The sequence below is a fragment of the Hippocampus zosterae genome, chromosome 9, assembly GCF_025434085.1.
Source record: "Hippocampus zosterae strain Florida chromosome 9, ASM2543408v3, whole genome shotgun sequence".
Taxonomy (NCBI): Eukaryota; Metazoa; Chordata; class Actinopteri; order Syngnathiformes; family Syngnathidae; genus Hippocampus; species Hippocampus zosterae.
Window position 1 is genome coordinate 20471241 of NC_067459.1, and position 21196 is coordinate 20492436.

Consider the following 21196-nt stretch of genomic DNA (forward strand, 5'->3'; position numbering starts at 1 on the left):
TCACTCTCGCGCACTCTACTTGTTTGGTACATATGGAATTGCCGTTGTGAATTACCGCTGAAGTGCACTGCAGCGCTAATACTGCCCGTTTAATGTAACAAGTGCTACCGGGTATAAATAAATGCACTTTATAATTGAATATGAGTGATTTGTTTGTTAGGCACCAGCCTTGATGAAGAGGGTAAGACAAAGGGTGATTTTTTTTTTTTCAAAATACATCAGGTGTCACCCCTCTGTGCATTTTAATGGCAATTTGATCAACTACTCGAAATGGATAGAAAACTAGCATCATAATGACAAACGAATGAATAAAATGTAATTAAAAAACACCTGTTACATTCATGCTGGAAGTTAAAAAAGATAATAAATTGACATGCAGGGCAGAAGTGACGTCTTTTTTTTTTTTTTTTTGCACTGACTTCTTGGACACGTGGCGACAAGGAAACGGTGAGGGGTCACATGACACTGCTTTGCTCCGAGTCCCTCAGTAGGTTGAGAAGCTTCTCCATCTTGGCCGTTTCTACTTCAGGACCTTCGGGCAGCTCTTGACCTTTCTTGCCCTGCAAACACACGCATATCAGGCACACAGGATTTCCTTGACCTTTGCTGAGTAAACACAAGGAGATTACATACACGGTGAAGCTGTCTGCAGTCGGTGTATTGAAAACAACAATAAAAAAAGAGAAGACTGAGCAACACCGCAAAAACAAAAAATGGCTTTGTAAAATATTGATTTGTTTGGATTGATGAACGCAGCCATGCCATACATACACACAAGCACGCACACACACACAGACTGTATATCGACGTCAATATTCGGCCAACATTTTTTTTTTTTGCTTCATCATGATTCTCATTATTTCCAACAAAACCCCATTCACAGCATGACAGCCTGCGCTCGTCAACGTGAACAGCATTTCTACGTCGTGTACATCAGCGGCGTTCACTTAACAGCCCTCCAGCTCAGAACAATAGAACAGACAATTAGATTATAAAGGACATTTTGTAAACTTCATTAAATTCCCATTTTCATTGACTGCCTCTCCTTGTTAAACTGCCAATTGTATCATGTCTGATTTGCACACTCTCTGCATTGGGGTATTTTTTTCCACGACATCCTGAAATTTGTTTCCGTGCAGTACGTACAAGTGTTGGTTTGCTGTTTTCAGTTTGCACAAATTCTGAGGCCCTCTATGTTCACGTTATTTGTATATTGTTGATAATATTTGCAGTGGGTGTTTGTGTGTTGTGGCTATTTGCCACTCTGGGGTCTAAGAGCACCGTCAGCAGTGCTGAACTTTATAATTATGTCCCAAATGCACTCTCAAGGGCTGAAGTCGAAGGTTAATAATCATGTGTCGCCCGGCCTGTGTGTTTGTTTTCAATGCTGAAGAGATCCGTTTGTGAGTATGGCTGACAATGCTTTGTAAAATGTTTAACGCATTACGATTATGAGCATTTAAGTGATTTTCATTGCACCATTAAAAAAGGAATAATACAAATCAAATTGGACCGGTTCCAGATTTCAATTGTACGTGTTTATATGTCTGTTTACTACTACTTTAGATTCCAATGGGATTAAGTTGTGTCCAACTTCTGAGCCTGAATCATTCTGGGATCTGCACTGATTATGGTAAGGAGAACATTGCGTAAAAAAAAAAAATAATATCAGTGTAAACTGTATCCCGATGCGTATATAAAACGTGCTGTAAGCAAATGGTGAATATTTAATGCGTTGAAAGTCTTTGGTTGATTAAATTCAATACATTTAAGGTCAGAACTGCCGGTAAGCCCCGTAAAATATAGTAAAACGTATAAGTCGAAGGAAAATAGTTCTAATCTTTTAAAGAAGACAAGTTAGATCATCTCTCTTTTGCCTCTGCGGTGATATCTAATGACAAGCGGCTCAGTGTACACATTGCTAATTGTTGACTGGCCCGAATAAGAAAAAAAAAGCAGGAGGCACACGATCGATTGTTGGCGCTGATAGCGAGTTAAAGGAGCAGCTGCTCTTCAGTAAAATGAGCCGTAGGTGATGAATACAGAACAAGGGAGCAATGTAATGTGTCAGGGACATGGGACAAGGGTACAAACAAATGGCTGCTACTTCCCGGGGGTCTTCTTGATCAGGACTCTTACCTTTGGTTTCTTACGGAGGTTTGGGGACAGTTTCAGGCTGATGACAGAGCCTCTGTCGTCTCCCACGATGATGATGGGATGGACAGGATTAAATTCAATGTGAGTCAGTTTGGTCTTATTTTTTGCCACCACCGGCTGTTGGCAGATAGCCTGATATTTGTTGATGCTCAGGTCAAAAACGTGGACCTGGAAAATATGATCAGGACACTTCATGAGCTGTGCAAACAATGGTCAAATGTCGCTGCTTTCTTAAATACGTTTTACTGACATCTGATCGTTCTGTTGTTCTTTCCTTGAGCATAGCTCCATCTAGTGGATGCATTGTAGATTGAGTGTTATAAAGCGGTGCGTCCAATATATGAAAAAAAATACAAAACAGGCCATTCTTTGAAGGTGCACCTCATAATCCAGTGCGCCTTTTAGTGTGGAAAATACGGTACAGATATTTTATTGTAGAATTGACAGCGCATCATACTAAAAGGTGCTTTTAATAGCTTCCCCCCGCTCTCATGACGCGAAATCATATTTTTCACTTTGGGCAAATGAGTGACTTTAGAAAGCAAAGATGACAGCGCAAATATGGGCTTTCACAATAATCTCACTGGGGCCCACCGATATTTCGTCTTGACATGACAATTCCACATCCGTCAGCTCTGATTTCAAGTCTCCTAAAATGGGAACAGAGTTATGTCTTGGCAGAGCACGTTCTTTTTCGCGCCTCGGGCCACCAGGCATGTTGTCATCCTCACAAACACATGATCACAAACAGTATCAGTCGAAATGAGTCAAACTGATGTCACAGAAAATGCCAAATGCCAAATATGAATATGGCTATAATGTATTATGTCCGGGAACTGTTTTTCTCAAAATCTTCTTAAAATTGACTTCCAAAGGGATCATTTTGCATCTGGTTAATTCCATGCAGTTTGGATTGACAGGCGGCATACCCAAAAGTGACATTTACAAATGTAATGACTGGCTCACATTTGGAAAACACAGTGTAAGCTGTTCACTTTGGGTACAGCCCAAAGATTAAGAAAAAAAAATAGTCGACTGGTGATAATGACCTTCAGCCATGACGGTTTAATATTCTCATCTTTTGCACTGTTTTAACCGTGAAGAGTATTTACTTTGGAAAATGCTGGCCAAGGAATTCACCAAACTTTAAATGACTTCTTAAGAACTGATGATACACGTCACTCTCGTTTTACATATTATATTACAGCTGACTTAATTGACCATTTTTTACTGCCTTTTTTTTAAATGGTGGAGAGACTTATTTATTTTAGTTTTTTTGTGACAAAACAGAAGCAGTCAGAGGTGTGCGGGAGGACTAATTAATACTTGCCCAGCAGCATGGACAATGTCCCAATGTGGGGGAAAAAAAAAGGCATCAGCAAAAAGATGAGAATTGCTGTTTTATTGACAGAACAGTATATCCACGGTTTTAAATTATGCGGGCACTCCTGTTTTGCTCGTGAGTGAGATTCCATGTAAACAATGTGGCATTTGCAAGGCCATTCAATTTTGATGTGAAACTCGGAAGGTGGTGGGGGGCAGGGAGTATAGTAATTTCCATTCTCATTAACACTGCAAGTCATTTTGAAAATGTCAGTGAAAAATGCATTGTGATGACAAGATTTTGGCACACGAAGAAAGTGTGTATGTTTGAAAGGTTACACTTTGGTGCTGTTGCATATTAAGATTGCTAAACCTTGGCAGCGGTGCGCTATTATGTTTACTGAAAATGTGCTTTTATTTATTTATTTATTTTTAGTCGGCTGTCGCCTTGATAAGAAGATTAAAAAAAAAAAAACAGGATACAATTGAAAAGCTTTGGACAGACTTTATTGTGCTGCTGAATTTGAATGTGTCTCCACAATTGTGGATGTGTCAACTAAGCTCTATGTGCAGTTTTGCCACAGTGGCTTAATCTTGATCACTTCAGATTTGATGGTTTGATTATTGGCTTGTTTGTTAGTTAGTTTTTTTTTTACCTGCTTGATTTGTTACTTTTAAATGATTCTTACCAATCCTTCTGTGGTGACAGCAGCAAAGCTCGTGGAGGAGTGTGGTGCCCAGGCCACATCAGCAACTGGAGCGTTGAGCTCAAATGTGAACATGGGAGTGCTGGAAAAAAGAAAAACATTTCAGACAAGTCCTGTGAGTATAATCTGTCTTCATCCGTAATATATTGAAGGATACTTTAGCAATCCCTAGTGGGGTTTTGTTCAGGCAATTTTGAAATGTTTCAAACATGACTGACTTAGTTTTTACCTGAGCTGGTCAATTTTCATGGTGCTCAGGACGGGTAAATAAAAAAACGTACAGGCCGGAGATAGGTAAAATGAGGGATGGAGAAAGGATATAAGGGACGTTGAGGGCAACAATGTATGATACATAATGTTAGGGATAATTGTTTTTTTTTTTTTCGATACGAATGGTTCACTGTCATGTAGCGGTCCAGCTAACACGTCTGACAAAAGTGTTATAAAATCATATGTAGAGAATACAAGGTCATGCACAGTAAAAATATATACCCTGTATATAGAAACACACCTATATATGCTCATTGTATTCAAAATAAGATGTTTCTTGTTGATTTTCGAATATTTCATCCAGCATTGGTCTTACTTGACGGTATGGTCCCAGATCTTGACGGTCCAGTCTGAGCTGCAAGATATGAAAACCTTTGGGTGGTAAGGATTCCACTTCACGGCATCCACTGCCATGTTGTGGGCAGCGTAAGTCTCGAGGAACTGGTTGGAGTAATTTTTGGAGCACTAGGGAATGGCAAGAACATTTTACTGTCAACCCAAAGTGATTGATAAACTTTTCTCTCAATAGTTCAAATAAACACTTTTGAAATTGTCAAACACCTAAAGTGGTCATTAGAATACAATAGAATTTGCAAAATGTTGTTTGAAAGAAGAATTAAATCTTGTGTGGTGGAAGTTTTGAAAAGTCTAATTTTAAGAAATTCACAGTTTGGATTGCAGGTCTGAGTGCGGTGACAAATAAAGTGCGCACTCTCAGACTAAATCAACTTTATGTTTTGTGGGCACAGCTGCTGTATTTCAAGCCTCTGACAGTTCATTGACAGCCAAATCAACATACCTTATGTATTTTACCCTCCTCAGTGCCAACGACAAAAAGAGAGTCGGTCTGTTTGTGGAAGTCAAAGCATGTACCGCCAACTGGAGACAAGGATGATGGATGGAGGCACTTAAAAGTGCAGTCCACAATGAAAGACAGTGGCCCGACGAATGTACATAAAGAATTCCGTGAGAAAAATTAGATCTACAATTTCTGGTACGGTTTACAATACGACCACAAGGAAGTGAAATCTTACCAGTGCTGCAATTAGGACCGTCCAACACAGCATCAGCCACCGTGAGCCTGATCGTGTCTGAGAAGACCAGCTCATTCTGCAGACATGCAAATACAGTGCACTCCGCTTAATAGAACACCGGTTAATAGAGTAATCCGCTTAATAGAGCAAAAGGCTCTGGAACGGATTTGCCTAATGCAATTTCCTATAAAGATACTCCGCTTGGTAGAACAGATCTCCGCTTAATAGAACAGGCCGTAAGCAATGAACATTGTAAACTAGTGGTTTTCGAAGTGTAGCTATCGCGATACTGTACCACTATCGCGAGAAAACGCGGTAGTTCTAGCCGTATACAGTAACAGGTAGCACGCGTCACTCCACACATAGACACACGCACGTCACAATGGCTTCAACTTCATTCAAGAGACGAGGGCTATCACCTGCGGATAAGAAGGACATACTCAGACGATACGATGCATTGCCGGATTCTCAGAAGGTACGCCCGCGGTTTCCAGGACTTCCCTCTTATCCAGCGCATTGAGAGGGAAGTCAACCGCAAAATTACGGACTCCTGTTTCCAGACAAAAGTAACTAAATTTTTCTCGTGATTTGAGATGTTTGACTGAAGTTGATTAAAGTTGTTGTTTTGTTGTTTGATTAACGATATGGACGTCCACAGTCGAAATATCTCTTCTAACTCGTCAGCAGGGGTTTTTCTGCGTGCATAACTTGGTCGTCGACGTGTCTGAAGGTGTACCTAATAAAGTGTCTCCGGTTAATAGAAACTCCGCTTAGTAGAACAGAAGCGCTTCGGCCCAATGGTGTTCTATTAAGCGGAGTGCACTGTAACATGCTAAACACATTTATTAGATCACCAAAAAAAAAGAACACAGACCCGACAGCTCAATGAACTGCTCTCATGTCAACTCATTCAATTTCAATGAGCAGTCAACATTTTGCCATTTTGAAACGGAAGGAGGGATTTCAAATTGAATGCCAGCATTGACGGTTTAATAAAATTGTTAGCACTGCGTTGCATGTGGAAATGTTAATTACTTCGGACACCATTCAGCAGCTATCCCACAGAAGGAAGCTCAATAAACACAAATATCTGGTGGGGGGGGGGAGAGATACTGGATAGTTAACTCATTCACTCCCAAAGGCGTTTTTAAACGTCTTTTCAGACTTGGTCCAGAATTGGCTGGTAGTGAATGAGTTAAAAACTCAGGAAAGGAGTCCTTTGCCTTTGGCTAAGCCATTTTGTGTCTGATTTTGTTCAGACTACAAAACCTATTGTGTGTTGACAACTAACCTTGGATTGTACCATCTAAAAATAATATATAAGTAACGGTCATAAAACCAACCTTAATGAGTGTCCATGACACAACACGGCCATCTGAGGACACAGAATAGAAATTGTGCTTGTTGTCCATGTCGTCATTCTGCCATCGTACCTGATTGGAAAGCCATCATCAATTGCAATAAACCAATTCTTTACATGACAGAACATGACTGATAAATATATCAATCCATTTTCTTTTCCGCTTGACCTCAATAGGGTGAGCTAATTATATTTTACGTACCGTAATATAATCCCTCACCTGCCAGACAGGGTCAGTGTGCTTGCCAGTTTTCGCATTGCTCTTGTATTCGGGTTCCGGTCCCTTCTTCTTCAAGTTGTACACACAAACGCAGCCATCATAGAAACCGGCGGCCACCAAATAGGAACGTCGCTTATGAATGTCGAGGCTCAGGACGCCAGAACCTGTTGGGAAGATGTACTCGGGGAAGGTGGAGTTCTTCAAGGTGTAGAAGAGAAGCATCCCGCGGCCCTGTTTGCTGAAGTCATCTTAGGAGAGATGAAATGTTTCTTCCGTCATGCTAAGAACCACATACGCTTCTCGGAAAGGTAATGATTCATTGGTTCGTGTCGATGACTTACAAGATCCCAAGGCCACACCAAAAAAATCGGGATATTTCTCATTCCTGTGGAATAAGGCGCATGCAAACATTACTCGTCTTGCGCTACATTGGCGTTTAAGCTAGCACGTGGCGTGTTGGTTAGCAAGCCTACCAGCAGAGTGCTGTGACGCACATCCATTTGGCTTTGTCGTACTGGAACTTCCACAAGGGAAGAAGAGTGCCCTCTTGCTCCCTAAATTCATCCGCCGCATCCTCAAAGTATTTGAAATCTGAAAGGACGCACAGGAAAAATGGAAACTGTTATAGTAGCGGTGTGGCAGACTGCATTATAGTCGGTCCTTTGAATCGATAATCTCACACGGTTAACGCAGCGTCGGACAAATAATAAACCCACCTTGCGCTATGTCATTGCATGTATTCTGATTGACCATTCGCTCCAACAGTGTGACTGGCATGGCCATCGGTGTGATGTCATCACTCTGCAGAATTTGCACAATTTGTCAGGGCAATACAGAAAAAGATTGTTTCTTGTTGCACAATGAGCAAGAAAAAAACACGGCAAGTAAATTGAGCTACCGGTGTGTCATTCAATATCTTCTTTTTGTTCTGGTCACCATCTTTCTTTATTTGGAAGGCTCTCTGCTTGTCTTTTTTCATTTCTTGTTTCTGCAGCTCCTCCGTGTACGCATCATATATCTCCCACTGAAAAGACCAAAAGTGCCGTTGAGCATTTTTAAGCATTCTCAGCTGCTCTAAGCGGAATTTGAAGTCTGAGAATATTCGGCCACCTGAGTAGCGGTGGCCGAATAGTTGCAGCGTGGAGGCGGTACCGTCTGGCAGCTTCTATCCTGCATGGAAACAGAACTTCAAGTCTTGACGAATTGCTGTCTACACTTTTTTTTTTTTTTACTCAAAGAGAAAGAGAGGATAGAAATGAGACGGGTTTTTTTTTCATTCCTACCCGCAGTGCATTATTGAGTGTTTGCGAAGCTCTTTCGATGAAATTGAACTGGTTTGTACATTTTGGCTCCTGCTCATTTGTTTTGGAGGCAACGCTATCTGGCCTTTCATCTTCTCCAGCATCCTCATCCTCACCTCCATCTCCAGACTCATCCTGCAAGGAAACCGACAAAGAAGCTGTCGCTAAAATCACACTGAACAATGACTTAAGGATCTACCATTACCAGAACTGAATGGTTGTTTTTCACATTCCCCCAAAAAGGATTTCATTAAAATGAATAAAAACACAATTTACCAGTGTTTCTGTTTTTCCCTCATCAGGCTCGACTCCGGTATCAACCGTTGTTGTCTCTGTACACAATCAAGACCCAAATCACACCTGAAATGCAAGTTTCTTTTTTTTTAATTTCAAAACGTGTTCATAGTGACATCTGGTGGCTGAAAGTATGAACCACTAGAATTCAGTCAGCCGAAGTGGTCTACGCGAACAGAAAGAACGCTGCCTGCAGTTGTAATAACACACAAAAGGCCTGTATTGACCCCCATTTTTTTCTTGAAATAGAAAATGTTGCAGGTGTCAGCGAACGCCGAGAACACCTTCAGGAAGGTCTTCATGGGCTGCCAGCCTGCGAGCCTCATCAGAGTCCTGATGAATGAGACAACCATCCAGGACAAAGTGGACAGCCAGCTGATCAACAACACTGGTCAGCTTGAAAGCACCTTCCTGGAAAAGACAAAAGACTAACGGTATCAAAAATATCCATTAAGTGTCCTATTGGCTTGAGGTTGATCTGATCGTTATGATATGCAACGACAAACCTTTGGTTTATAAAAAAAATCTGACAAATGGCAATACAGAAAACTGGCAATGATTGTATCTCACTTAATTCTCAATTTTTCAATTTGCATTTGCTAAAACAAAATGACAGTGGAGGCATTCTCATTTTGATGTTGGTCAAAGGTCGATGTGTTGTTTTGAAAAAGATGTATTCCAATAGATTGAATTTTGTAGCAAAAAAAAATTGTAGCAAAACAATTGGATACCATATATGAAATGTTACAGTGGTCAAAAATCACTTTATTATTTTGTCATTAAGATGCAAAGTTTTACTTTTGGACATTTCACTTTCATCTGTCTCATGGCATTAATTTTAGCAGGAACTAAAACGAATAATTTGCTGACACTACAGCTGTGATTCCTCTATTTACAAGAGCGCTCGGACTGCTGTAATATTCTGACCTTGAAGCTGTATCGGACGATATTTTGCGGCGCGTGTGGATTTCTGGCTGTCAGAATCCTTGTGACTTCCTCCTTCAGCTCCTTAGTTGGATTAATATAGAAACGAGCAGAGAACATAGTATGACCCTACGTCATTTATCACTGTAACTCATATTGTCAACATGATGATTCGTTTTGTCGTTTTGCGTGAGCTCTCACTTACAGCTTCAGTAAGATCCAGTTGATCAGCAGGTTTCGTAAGTTTGCCATGAGTCCTTTCTTCCCAGCCATAATCACCAAAGTCATCTTCCTCATCCTGTAACGGGGCATGCAGTTACTGTGTTTTTTTCTCCTCCTCCATCATTTGTTTTTAGTGAAGAATTAATATAAGAAACATAAATTGTGTGTGTGGGGGTGTGTTTTGGAATGTGACTTACCTTTCTCTTGTTGGTGTTTTTTTGTGACTTTGCAGCAGGCACCTTCTTAAAAGTTAAGTATTACAAAACAAAACAAAACCCAACAATGATAGGATTACACATGCTCAAGTAAAATTTCAATATTACCTATAGAATGCTTTTTTTTTTTCAGTGAGCCACCGTCCCATGTTATCTGTTTCCCTATTTCTCATGCACTTAATACCATGTCAACTCCGTTGATCATTTTTACCTTTTTCCCGGGTGCTGCAGCATTATTGGTCGGCATCTTCAAAAGGGTCAACTTTGGATCCAAAGCAAAGTGCCAGCAGGTGAAGCCAGGCTTGGCTGCCCCTGTTGTATACCGGTTGCCCAGACAACCACAAGTCTACAATAGAGCTTCTTCGATTGTCCTTCTGGCAGCTCGCAAACAACTCGTGGTGTGCATTACTGCCACCCGCCGATAATACCTCTGCTTGACCCACTTAAGTTATCCTCAAAATAAACATGCTTCCATAGTGCATGCATGCACCACATTTGAGCTGATTTATCTGAGTAGCAAAACAGAACAAGCACACGTGTCCACATGCCACCAAATCCGATCTGAAAAGTTCACTTTTTACATTTTGACGCTTGTGCCACTGTCATCCCCTTTTGTTTTCTTTAGCTGGGCTATTTACAGGAGGTCGGTGCCACCACCATGTGAGTGTTTAATACGTGTCTTGTTTTGACCATTTCTGTGTGGACAACTCTGGGAAAACTTTGAGTTCATTTTCAGAATTAATATTTTGGCATATCCTGACATTGGAACAGGGTTGCAAAATTAGGGCCCGGCAAGAAGGTTTTCTTTCTCTGCCTGCAGCTCAGCGGCATTTTCAGAAGTTTTATGACAGCCGCACTGATCCAACGCGCTATACAATTTGTGCTTCAGGTTGTTGAGCATCATAACCTTCCGCTTGAAGCTGAAGTCGGTACAGGCAATGTTTTCAACACTCTCTGCTGAATCTAGTGTTTGTTTATTCTGAGTTCCATTGCAACCGTCCAAATAGACTTTCCCTGACTTTTGCCTGCTCTGGGAGGGTGGTATTTTGAGTCAGTGATGGTAGTATCAAGCCTTCTGCTGTATTTCATGTCAGGAACCAAAACCTTGACATGAATAGTGTACTGTAAATTGTACTCCGGCAGTGTGATAGCCATAAACATTCAGAAACACGATCCTTTTGAGAGACTTTGACACGAGAATGATATGCTTACAAGACTGTACAGCCTACGCTGTCAAATGATGATATACTGACGTCTGTCCGAATGATCCCGGAACCAAAATTGAAAAAAAAAAAGGAAATGTATGGTGACTTTAGGGACACATAACGTATATTGAGATAGCCTTTCAAGATTTAAATGATATGAATCTCATTATATTTGAGCAAAATTCATTGGCAAACTGTTCAGTATAAATGAACACAACGAAATAAATGTACCAGTAACAAATGTTGTTTCCACACCAATTTCCAAATCGTCTTTTACATTCACTTTCTTCTACCAGGGTACCAGTTCGCGTGGAATTGAATATAATGTATAACATACAATATTTGAGGGATGTCACCACAGTGCAAACACACTCAGTGGTGTTGTGTCAATTAATTGTAAACGGAAGCGGGGTATGCAAATGCTTCACTGCTCACTCGATTGTAATATTGTCCCTGATTGGATGGCAACCTCATGAATATTTCATCACCCGGAAGTAAGGCGGTGCTGCTGTTTTGCTGTCGAGTCACCTCTGTGGGGATGGAGGAAAACCAGCCGCTATAATGCTGCAACGGAGCATCTCAGATCAGGACACTTAGACACAAACCGTAGTTTATCGTGAATATCGAACCGTTACCGGGAGGTTTTTTTTTTGGCAAAAATGATGGAGGAAATCGACAGGTTCCAAGTGCCTCCTGTCAACGGAGAGACGCAACCTTTGGTAAGCGAGCAAGCGCTCGTCTTTATGCTAATCGGCCCATTGAAACGATTGCGAACCTTCTTGTCTCGTTTTGTGCATTTTGCGTTTTAGTCCAGCTCGCCTTCTATTTGACCGCGGGCATGATTTGAGCGTATTTCCGTTTGTATTCGTGATGGGAGAAGCTATAACGTCAGATTGATAAACGAATAAGAGCATCGCTGCCAAGTCTCGCCCCTCCTAGGATGAAAATCGAGCGAGTAAACAACGCATTCTACGCGTACCCGCTTAAACGTGGCACAAGTCACGTCTTTTCAAATCACCATGTTGGTGTTGACTTTTAACGCAGCTTGCGCCCAACACTGTCACATTTCGTCATTTGGTGACGTGTTATTTGGGTGCAACTCCACATGATGAATAGGAGCTCCCCTCCTCTCGACTGCAGGCTCTGCTACGCTGTCCACGCTTCCATTTTTAAAAATGTCATATGACAAATCTCAGTCACAGGAAGTCACATGAATTTGAGCATTATCCCGTCGAGCGGGTTTTCCCCCAACCTTTACCGAGCCAAAATGTCTCCCAAAAATTCTATCTACGTCATCTATGCACCTGTACCTTCTTAAATTTTGTGGAATTTCTCTGCCTGTCACTATATGGCCACGATAGATGAACAGAGACATATTATTTTAGTTATAGTAAATAAAAACTACCAGTTAAATGAAACTGTAAAGTTAGTTAAGACAAAAGTCCTTTGCCACCGTCTTGTAGCATCTATAAGGCAATTACAAAGCAGCATCTTTTTGCTCATTTTTCCTATTTGCAGTCGGCCATTGACATAAATAGTGGAAATCCTAGATTATAATTATACCCTAACCATAGCTTGCCAGTGTTTTTTTCCCCCCAGTTTATTGGCGCAGTCACTTTAGATTGCTACGATATCTGATGGTGTTAGTTGTACATATGGCAAGGCTTTTGTAATGCTAAACACTTCATTGTCATTCCGAATGAATCAGCTTCCCATCTGGCACACTCACACACATTCACGCGCACGCACACACTCTTTCTATATCCTCCTGGATTTTACGTGTGGGGTGCTTGAGCACAAAGGGGTCAAACAAACCAAAAATACTGCTGGCTTCTGTGTTCCGTCGTCACGTACATATTTTATCACAGTCAGATATCACCTTGTGTTAAAAACTCCCATTTCATTTAACACTCTACAGTATCCTGCACATTTGATTTTTACTCCTTAACCCACATCATTGTTTTTATATGTTTTAATGCCACAACAGCACCATAATCTTGAAATATAGAATTATATTTGGAGAAAAAAAAGTACTCTTATATTAAAATGAAGCATTTATTTTCCAAAGTTGCAGAGAGCCACATTCGATGCGGCCACATGAGATGCTAGCACATGAATGTTAATAAGCACGTTGCTTGAATTGAGATCCAATTATGACAGAGAGCCGCGCTGACTGTTACGGTATAATGTAGAGCGGTTGCAAATGTCATTTGTGGTCGGCTGATTAGTCAAGCCACACTGCGATTGGATGCCCGGGAAGCCACGAAGCGTTGCTGTGTAATCCTCCTTCAATCTCTGTGGACTTGGTGCTGCGTCAATGGGGAAGGCGGTCAAGGAAGATCAGGCTAATGAAGCGGCTGCATTGGCAGATTATGTCATTTTTGTCTCAAAAGTGGGTGTGTCACGATATGGTACAACAAATGTGAAAGGCAGGGACAGCAGGTCAGGGTTTATTTTTGATACCGTCTATAAAAAAAAAAAGCCTGGCTGGTGTTGAATGTCATCAGTCTTAAATAGAATTTCAGTAGTGACATGCAAATTATCTTTCAAAGCAGCATGGTTCCTTTTTTTAATGATTTCGTTGTACTACAAAATAGCATTACAAACAACTTTTAATGAGCCGCAGATCTGGCGGGGAACCACCAAGGAAATTATTCTGCCGTCATTCATAGCCTTCCGGGCCTGTCTTTCTTTTCGTAATCCGTTTTAAAGCTCTGTTGTTTTTTCCACTCCTTTGTATTTGTATTGGGTGGTGGAATTGAGTTATGCGAGTGTACCCAATGAATTATTATTCTCACAATTAGGCAAGATACAGTAAATTTAGCTCACATTAAGCTCGTCCTGTTTCATTCCTCGGAGCATCCATCAATCGCCATGGTAAATCTTGGCTAGTTCCTGCCAAGGCCCTGGCGCTCTCCTCTCCACCCATGTGCCCTGTGGAACCCCTCCTGTTGCAACACTGGAGGGCTTTCGAATGAGCATAAAGTGTAACTCTGTTAGCAGGGCAAGCCAAGCATTACCCCGCTTCCTTCTCTCAATCTGTTGACGCCCCAGCAGCAACAGGAGCCCCCTCTGTTCTCCCACGGCCTTCTCTCCGTGCCATCGGCGCTCACGCAGAAAGAACGAGAGCCAGGAGTGTATAGGGCGCAGAACACTCGGGCCTATTGATGCCGCACACCACGCGGCCATAGTTGGTCTTCAGGCAATTAGTGCTGCGGTGTTGGACACGAATCCCATCTGAAGAGAGCTGATTTAGTCATTCTGGCAATGTTTGTGTTTGTGTCAGCGTGCATTAGAATGTACTCAAATGGTACAATAAAGCAGAAGAATTCACTCTCCCATCCTTTTTCTAGGATCCGGCAGCCTCCTCCAATTCGGAAGCTGACGCTGATGCCAAAGGAGAGACGGTGTCTATGAACTACAAGCCCTCACCGCTGCAAGTCCAAATAGGTATCGCCACCTACGCAGTGCAACTCACCACTTGTCAATATGGATTTTTTTTTAGGCTGAGTCCGACAACCGAGAAAAATATTTGCATCCGTGTGTTATCTGAACCGGCTTATCCTCACGAGGGTTGCTGACGTGATGCTATCATCATTAAATAACTTATTTTTTGGCCCCTTAATGCTTCCCATAATAGAGGTATGAATTTGGCAGTTTTCGCCAATTTCTTAATTCTGAATGATATTTTCACTTATGCTTATACTGTACTGTGTTTTTCAATCACACACTGATTAAAATGAGAAAGATGTGTACACATAAATCAACCATAATTTGGGGTCTGGAACGGATTAATTGCATTTCCATTCATTTAAATGGGAAATCCTTCCTTGAGTTACAAACTTTGCGAGTTACAAGTAGGCTCACGGAACCAATTAAATTTGTACCACTCTACTGAGACACATTGTGTCTTGATGGGCATACGAGAGTTTGAAGAAGGATGTAATTCACACCGAATACCGAATTGTTCTTGATTTTACCGTTTGGTGCTTTCTACCGCCTTTATTACCGATTTGTCATGTTAAATCGCTCCATGTACAGCACTTTGTATGCAGCGATGGCTGTTTGAAAGTGCTCTAGAAATACTGTTGACTTGACTTGACTTGACTTGAATAGCATTCTGTCAGCCCTGCTTTGTCTTTGAGTTTTTCCTTCTTACCAACGAACAGCATTTACCGTTTCACGTGAACGTAAGCTTACTTCGGTATTGAATCAATCAAATTCCGGCCGACGTCATGATTTTGAAAAAAGCCTATTGTGCTAGATAACCGCCTTTGCCACAAGCGACTATGTTGCCGTTCCTTGTCATGTTTACTGATAACACCCCCCCGCCACCCCTACCCCTCCTCTGTGGTTGCCCAGAGAAACAGAGGGATCTTGCCAGGAAGGGATCAGTGAAGAATGGCACTGTGGGTAGTCCTGTCAATCAACAACCTAAGAAGAATGCTCGGACAAGGTAACGACTTCCTTTCCGTAGCCGCGTTGAGCTCCATTCAGTCCGGAATATAGCGCCCGCCGCGTACAAGCGCATGAAAGGTTTGCATCCAGCCTTTTGAGGGATGTCATCTGACTTTGTAATGCTAAAAACAGACGGCGGCAGCAAAGGCGTGGGTTTATTTGGGTTCCGTGTGAGTAAATGCCGAGCACGGAGTCGGCGTATAAAGCTGGTGTAATAACCCACACTATCGACAACTGCCTCTGTCTAATCCTGCTCCCTGGTGGATTAGTGGGAATATATGAAAGGCTAGCGAGGGGCTCGATGCCAAATGCTCCGCGGCAGACTGATAATCTTCGAGTCCTGGATTCTGAGGGGTGACAGACGTACCTCACTTTTTCCCCTTCTTTTGTGGAACTGAATTGAATGCCCAATGTGCAGTAAATGAATGCATTCTTTCACGTGAAGGGAAGTGGTTATCGTGGCCATTCATTGCACTTTTCCTTTTGACATTCTGAGCATGGTGTTTGTGTATTTTCGCCAAAGACTTGAATGCATAAGGTGAGAAGCTCGGTCATCCGGGAGGGGCTCAGAGTCGAGCCGCTTCTCCTCCATATCGAGAGGAGCCAGATGAGGTGGCTCGGGCATCTGATTCGGATGCCTCCTGACCGCCTCCCCGGTGAGGTGTTCCGGTCATGCCCCACCGGGTGGAGACCCCGAGGAAGACCCAGGACACGCTGGTTAGACTGTGTCACCCAGCTTGCCTGGGAACGACTCGGGATCCCCCGGGGAGAGCTGGAAGAAGTAGCTAGGGAGAGGGAAGTCTGGGCTTCCCTGCTAAAGCTGTTTCCCCCGCGACCCGGCCCCAGATAAGCGGTAGATGATGGATGGATGGATGGATGGATGGACTTGAATGCATCACTTTTCATTCATTCATTCATTCATTCATTCATTCATTCATTCATTCATTCATTCATTCATCTTCCGAGCCGCTTGATCCTCACTAGGGTCGCGGGGGGTACTGGAGCCTATCCCAGCTGTCTTCGGGCAGTAGGCGGGGGACACCCTGAATCGGTTGCCAGCCAATCGCAGGGCACACAGAAACGAACAACCATTCGCACTCACACTCACACCTAGGGACAATTTAGAGCGTCCAATCAGCCTGCCACGCATGTTTTTGGAATGTGGGAGGAAACCGGAGCACCCGGAGAAAACCCACGCAGGCCCGGGGAGAACATGCAAACTCCACACAGGGAGGCCGGAGCTGGAATCGAACCCGGTACCTCTGCACTGTGAAGCCGACGTGCTAACCACTGGACTACCGGGCCGCCCCATCACTTTTCAAACCATTCTTTTTTTTTGGGGGGGGGGGGGATCAATACGGAATTCATTAGCTACATTGCTACCCACAGGGTAGCGGTATAAATGGCAAATTGTCACAGAAAAATAATGCGCAAGAAACGTGCCGTTAAAAGGGCGCTCTAATGAAGAAACACCCTCTTTTGATTGTGTGCAGGTTGGTGGTGCCAAATAAAGGCTACTCCTCTTTAGACCAGAGCCCAGATGAGAAGCCCCTCGTGGCACTGGACACCGACAGGTATGTGCAGATTGTGCAGTTCACCGTCTAAACCTCAAAATACAAAAATCAACAGTAAAAAAAAAAAAATAGCTTGACCTCAGAGGGGAGTGAAAGATTTGGAGTGTTTGTTGGTTGCATTCATCCACGAAGCCACTTGAGAGAGTTGGATCAGTCGGGATCCCAAAAATGGGGCAAAGCCCCTCACAGGGTGTGGGATTAGAGGATAGCGGGGTTGAGGATTTGGCGAGGTGGGAAAAGCAGCTCAGAGGGAGCGCCTGCTTCCACCCTGGACCGGTTCGGTTTGTGTTGGCCAGAGATTAGCTCACATGTTCATAACAATTCAACCGCGATGACCCCCCTTTGATCTTGAGAAAGAGGGAAAATAAATACATTTGCACAATGCTGGGTCGTTTGGGGAGCGACGAGGAACTGTTGGATGCTCGGGGCATTGTGAGCAGACGCGTTGTCATGCCATGCCCACGTAGTGTATTGCGTCATTTTGTAGAGTCCTGAACCCCCCCCTCACACCCCCGCACCCACACACAAATGAGCTCATTGTCCACATGCAGGTCCACTTTACTGTGTCAAACAAACAAAACCCCAATCGGTGTGGCACAAAGATTTGATTACAGTCGGCCAAACGTCCCTTTTCCAAGATTGTGAAGAAGACCAACAGCAGCTTCTTTCGCAGCGGTTGCCATGACAAAGAGAAGCAAAATATAACAGAGATGGGATATAGATCCTCATTCAAAGGGTCGCCTTATATCTATTTGGCCACTTCAAAATAAAAGAAATGACACATCGGATCCACATGGGAAATCTTTATTCGTCAAGAGCAAACTGCGGCATCTCCTTAAACTGTTTGTCTCTTGCTTTGCAGCGATGACGACTTCGACATGTCCAGGTACTCATCATCGGGATACTCCTCGGCCGAGGTGAGATGTCTGAGGGACCAGGTATCTATACACGCATTTTATTGAAGTTCACGTAGTGATCGCCCTGTTAGCCGCAATCATTTTGGTGAAAGAACAAAACCTCACCGCCTGGTCATCAAATCCCATCATCCCTTTTAGCCCCACCCCGACTAGTCATACCCCAATTGGCCGCATGGGGAAGAGGGCAGCGGTGGTGGGATGCATCGCATTTGTCTGCCACTGTTCCTTTCTCGTTCACCGCTCCTCTGACACCACACGTCGTGACTTTCAAAGCTCCCATTGCGCATTTCTGTGTCACCACACCAGATTGCTTTCGCTCGCTTGGATCAACGTGGTTCACGTCCTCAATTCTGTCTCCTGCAGCAAATCAACCAGGACCTCAACATCCAGCTCCTGAAGGACGGCTACCGACTGGATGAGATTCCAGATGACGAGGACCTGGATCTGATCCCGCCCAAAGCCGTCAACCCCACTTGCATGTGCTGTCAAGCTCCTCCCTCCACAGCGTGTCAGATCCAGTAGCACCGCCCTCCTCTTTACGCAGGAAAAAAAAAAATTACAGAGTGGGTTGAACAGTTTGCACACCTTTAGAAGCAGAAAAAGAAGAAGAAAAAAAGTGTTTGTAAAAGTAGAAGATGGAGGTAGGTAACACCAATGGGTCTTGTGCACGCGCATTCCTCCTATGGTTGGATGTGTGCACCTTCTGCCTTGTATGGTGAACTGCAATGATGGCACAAACATGTGCTTGAAGGAAAATGTCTTCACTTTTTTTTTTTTTCTCACAAGGACCATACAGGACTGTTGATTAGAAATCGTTGGACAAAAGACGAAATAAACACCTCTTATGGAGATATGGAATTATTTCTTCTGCTTCTGGTAAAGGATCGGAATTTGTGCGGTTCCACACCGCCCTTGTCTGTTTTGTCTTCATTTACTGTGTGTGTGTGTGTGTGTGTGTGTGTGTGTGTGTGTGTGTGTGTGTCTCCAACATAAAGATGTGTACGCGTGTGTACTACACAGCCCGAGAAGTGGCCTCATCCATTGGACTGCTCACCATAAAGCACTAAAGGTAGTCCAATTCTTAGTTTTCAAATGTAACGTCTGTTTCATCATTGTGAGTAAAAAAAAAAAACCAAAAAAAAAGTGAAAGCAAAAGGTTTGCATGTTTGCCTGTTTAAACTGCCGAATGGCCAACTTGTGCATATAATGGCTCACTCGTCATCGTACCGTCGGACATCATTCGCCGTAATATATTATTGTTGTTCGTATTATTTTTTTTTTCTTTGAGGAGCCATTTGTAAGGAATGGCAACAGAGCAGTTTGTTAGCCAATGACAACCCAGGCGTCGTTATGAAAGGAGTATCTTGTCCTGAGAATTTAGCAAGAAATGGTACAAAATGCTATCATGTCATCTCCGAAACATCAGCATCATTGCACGCGCGTGTGGGCTATGTGTGCATGCAACAGCCTCCACAAAACTCTGAAGCTCCAAAAAAATGGGTCATATTTAGCAAAAGGAACGTTATCATTTTAAAGCCATTATGGGTTATGTTATTTATGGCAAGGGTCATTTTGTCTGGAGAATCTGAGCATACAAAGTGTCTGTCATTTTTTTTATTTTTTTATTTTTTATAACTAGTTGCTGTGCATTAGTTTTTGTACCAGATCCTCCTAATTTCTCATGACAACCTCACTGGATTAGAAAGTGTTCAATGTGCAATTTACTCCACTTGCTGTGAAGTTTAATTTAAAAAAAAAAAAAACATGACTTCGGTGGCCACATTTTTATTTTTTAATTTTTTTTTAATTTGAGTTTTCCGAGTCAAAGAAAGTGTAAAATATTTCAAGTTATTCAGTTTTATTTAAAGTGTGATTTTTGTTGTTTTTGTACATATCCCACCTGATGTACTGTATATTTTGGACAGATATCCATAACACCTGCCATAACTTTTTATTGTCACTGCCAATCACCTTTTTTTTTTCCACACGGTCGCTTTGTGTTTACGACGCAACTTGCATTCAGTTAAAGTCATTTCCCGGTATGTGCTTTTGTGTGAATTTGTCCTGATAAAAGTGACCCGAAAAGACCAAGGCTTCCAAGTTTCTCAAAACAATGTTGGTTTTGTTCCACTCCCTCGTGTGCCAATAGTGACCAATTAGCTGATATACTGTGTGCATACGTAACACAACGGTGAAAAAAAAAATGGTGTATTGAATTTACTCAATTTTATTTCATCAAGTTGGTTGCATGAAATAAAATTATCTGGATCATGACATAATATTTTAAGTATTTAAAAAAAAGCTTTAAAAATGATCGTGTCGATTGTGTGCAGCCACTTGACATCATAGAATTGAGTGAATTGAACAGTGTACTTGCGTAGCAACTTGTACCTGTCAGTCTTACCTTTATACCAAACACGAATTACAATAATAAAGGGACTTCTTGTGATCATGCTTCCTAACTTGGTTCTAATGCTGTATGTTGACACCCTTTGTTAAAATTAAACTTACATTGAGACGTACAATATACATAAAATATCTTTTTGGGGTTATTTATGTCGTTAAAGTACCGCATATGAGGTCATATTTTGGTCTTCTGAAATGGACAAATTGTACAAAGTGCAGTGAGTGTCCGCATACTGTCTGCCCATTTTGGATTTGACTAAAACCAAACTCGTAAGGTGCCAGCGTTGCTGCCAACTTCTGTCTACAGCAAACTTTTACAGTAGATTGTGTCAAAGATGTGTGTCAGTAACGGTAATTCTGATTCCGTTACGTCCATAACGATGCATCATCACGCATATTTATTTGCAGTTGTACAATTTTAAATTCTTTTCCAACTCAACGACTGTTTTGCTTATTATGATGACTGTACAATGATTCCATTTAGACTTCACGCTGTTCAAGTTCTGTGTAAAGTGCAAAATGTCCCCCCACCACCAAAAAATAAATAAAAGCTAGCTGAAGCCTGGCTTGTTTTGTTGGTTGGTCGTGTCATGATGAAAATATATGAAA

The 21196-nt window shown here is 42.3% G+C and overlaps 2 protein-coding genes across 3 annotated transcripts; one reads left to right on the top strand and one right to left on the bottom strand.

The window, feature by feature from the left end:
- Window positions 1–11580, bottom strand: LOC127608255 (dynein axonemal intermediate chain 1-like). Its single transcript, XM_052077263.1, has 20 exons — window positions 10239–11580; window positions 10010–10054; window positions 9796–9888; window positions 9594–9674; window positions 8951–9077; window positions 8649–8704; window positions 8355–8507; window positions 8182–8241; window positions 7970–8095; window positions 7788–7872; window positions 7545–7662; window positions 7413–7456; window positions 7072–7319; window positions 6835–6924; window positions 5492–5567; window positions 5257–5336; window positions 4774–4922; window positions 4170–4269; window positions 2140–2325; window positions 1–560 (listed from the first exon to the last, which is right to left on the bottom strand). The coding sequence occupies exons 1-20, from the start codon at window positions 10272–10274 to the stop codon at window positions 456–458; spliced, it is 2058 nt and encodes a 685-aa protein (XP_051933223.1). The 5' UTR covers window positions 10275–11580; the 3' UTR covers window positions 1–455.
- Window positions 11581–11730: 150 nt separating this feature from the next.
- fam219aa (family with sequence similarity 219 member Aa) lies at window positions 11731–21147 on the top strand. Of its 2 annotated transcripts, none has more exons than XM_052077269.1 (6): window positions 11731–11951; window positions 14586–14682; window positions 15595–15688; window positions 17184–17264; window positions 18127–18202; window positions 18545–21147. In XM_052077269.1, exons 1-6 carry the CDS (start codon window positions 11892–11894, stop codon window positions 18701–18703), a joined length of 567 nt encoding a protein of 188 aa, XP_051933229.1. In that variant the 5' UTR covers window positions 11731–11891; the 3' UTR covers window positions 18704–21147. The 2 variants fall into 2 exon arrangements, with proteins under 2 accessions (XP_051933229.1, XP_051933230.1); XM_052077270.1 differs by having other exon boundaries at window positions 18127–18181.
- The last annotated feature ends 49 nt before the right edge of the window (window positions 21148–21196 follow it).

Bases quoted from the DNA above. Each gene is read 5' to 3' on its own strand.
- LOC127608255 (XM_052077263.1), bottom strand. From the start codon at position 10,274: ATGCCGACCAATAATGCTGCAGCACCCGGGAAAAAG. The intron at 7,320-7,412 runs GTAAGTCATCGA...ATCTCTCCTAAG, and splicing joins TGGTGTGGCCTTGGGATCTT to ATGACTTCAGCAAACAGGGC. The intron at 4,923-5,256 runs GTATGTTGATTT...GCCATTCCCTAG, and splicing joins AGGAGGGTAAAATACATAAG to TGCTCCAAAAATTACTCCAA.
- fam219aa (XM_052077269.1), top strand. From the start codon at position 11,892: ATGATGGAGGAAATCGACAGGTTCCAAGTGCCTCCTGTCAACGGAGAG. The intron at 14,683-15,594 runs GTATCGCCACCT...GTGGTTGCCCAG, and splicing joins ACCGCTGCAAGTCCAAATAG to AGAAACAGAGGGATCTTGCC. The intron at 17,265-18,126 runs GTATGTGCAGAT...CTTGCTTTGCAG, and splicing joins GTGGCACTGGACACCGACAG to CGATGACGACTTCGACATGT.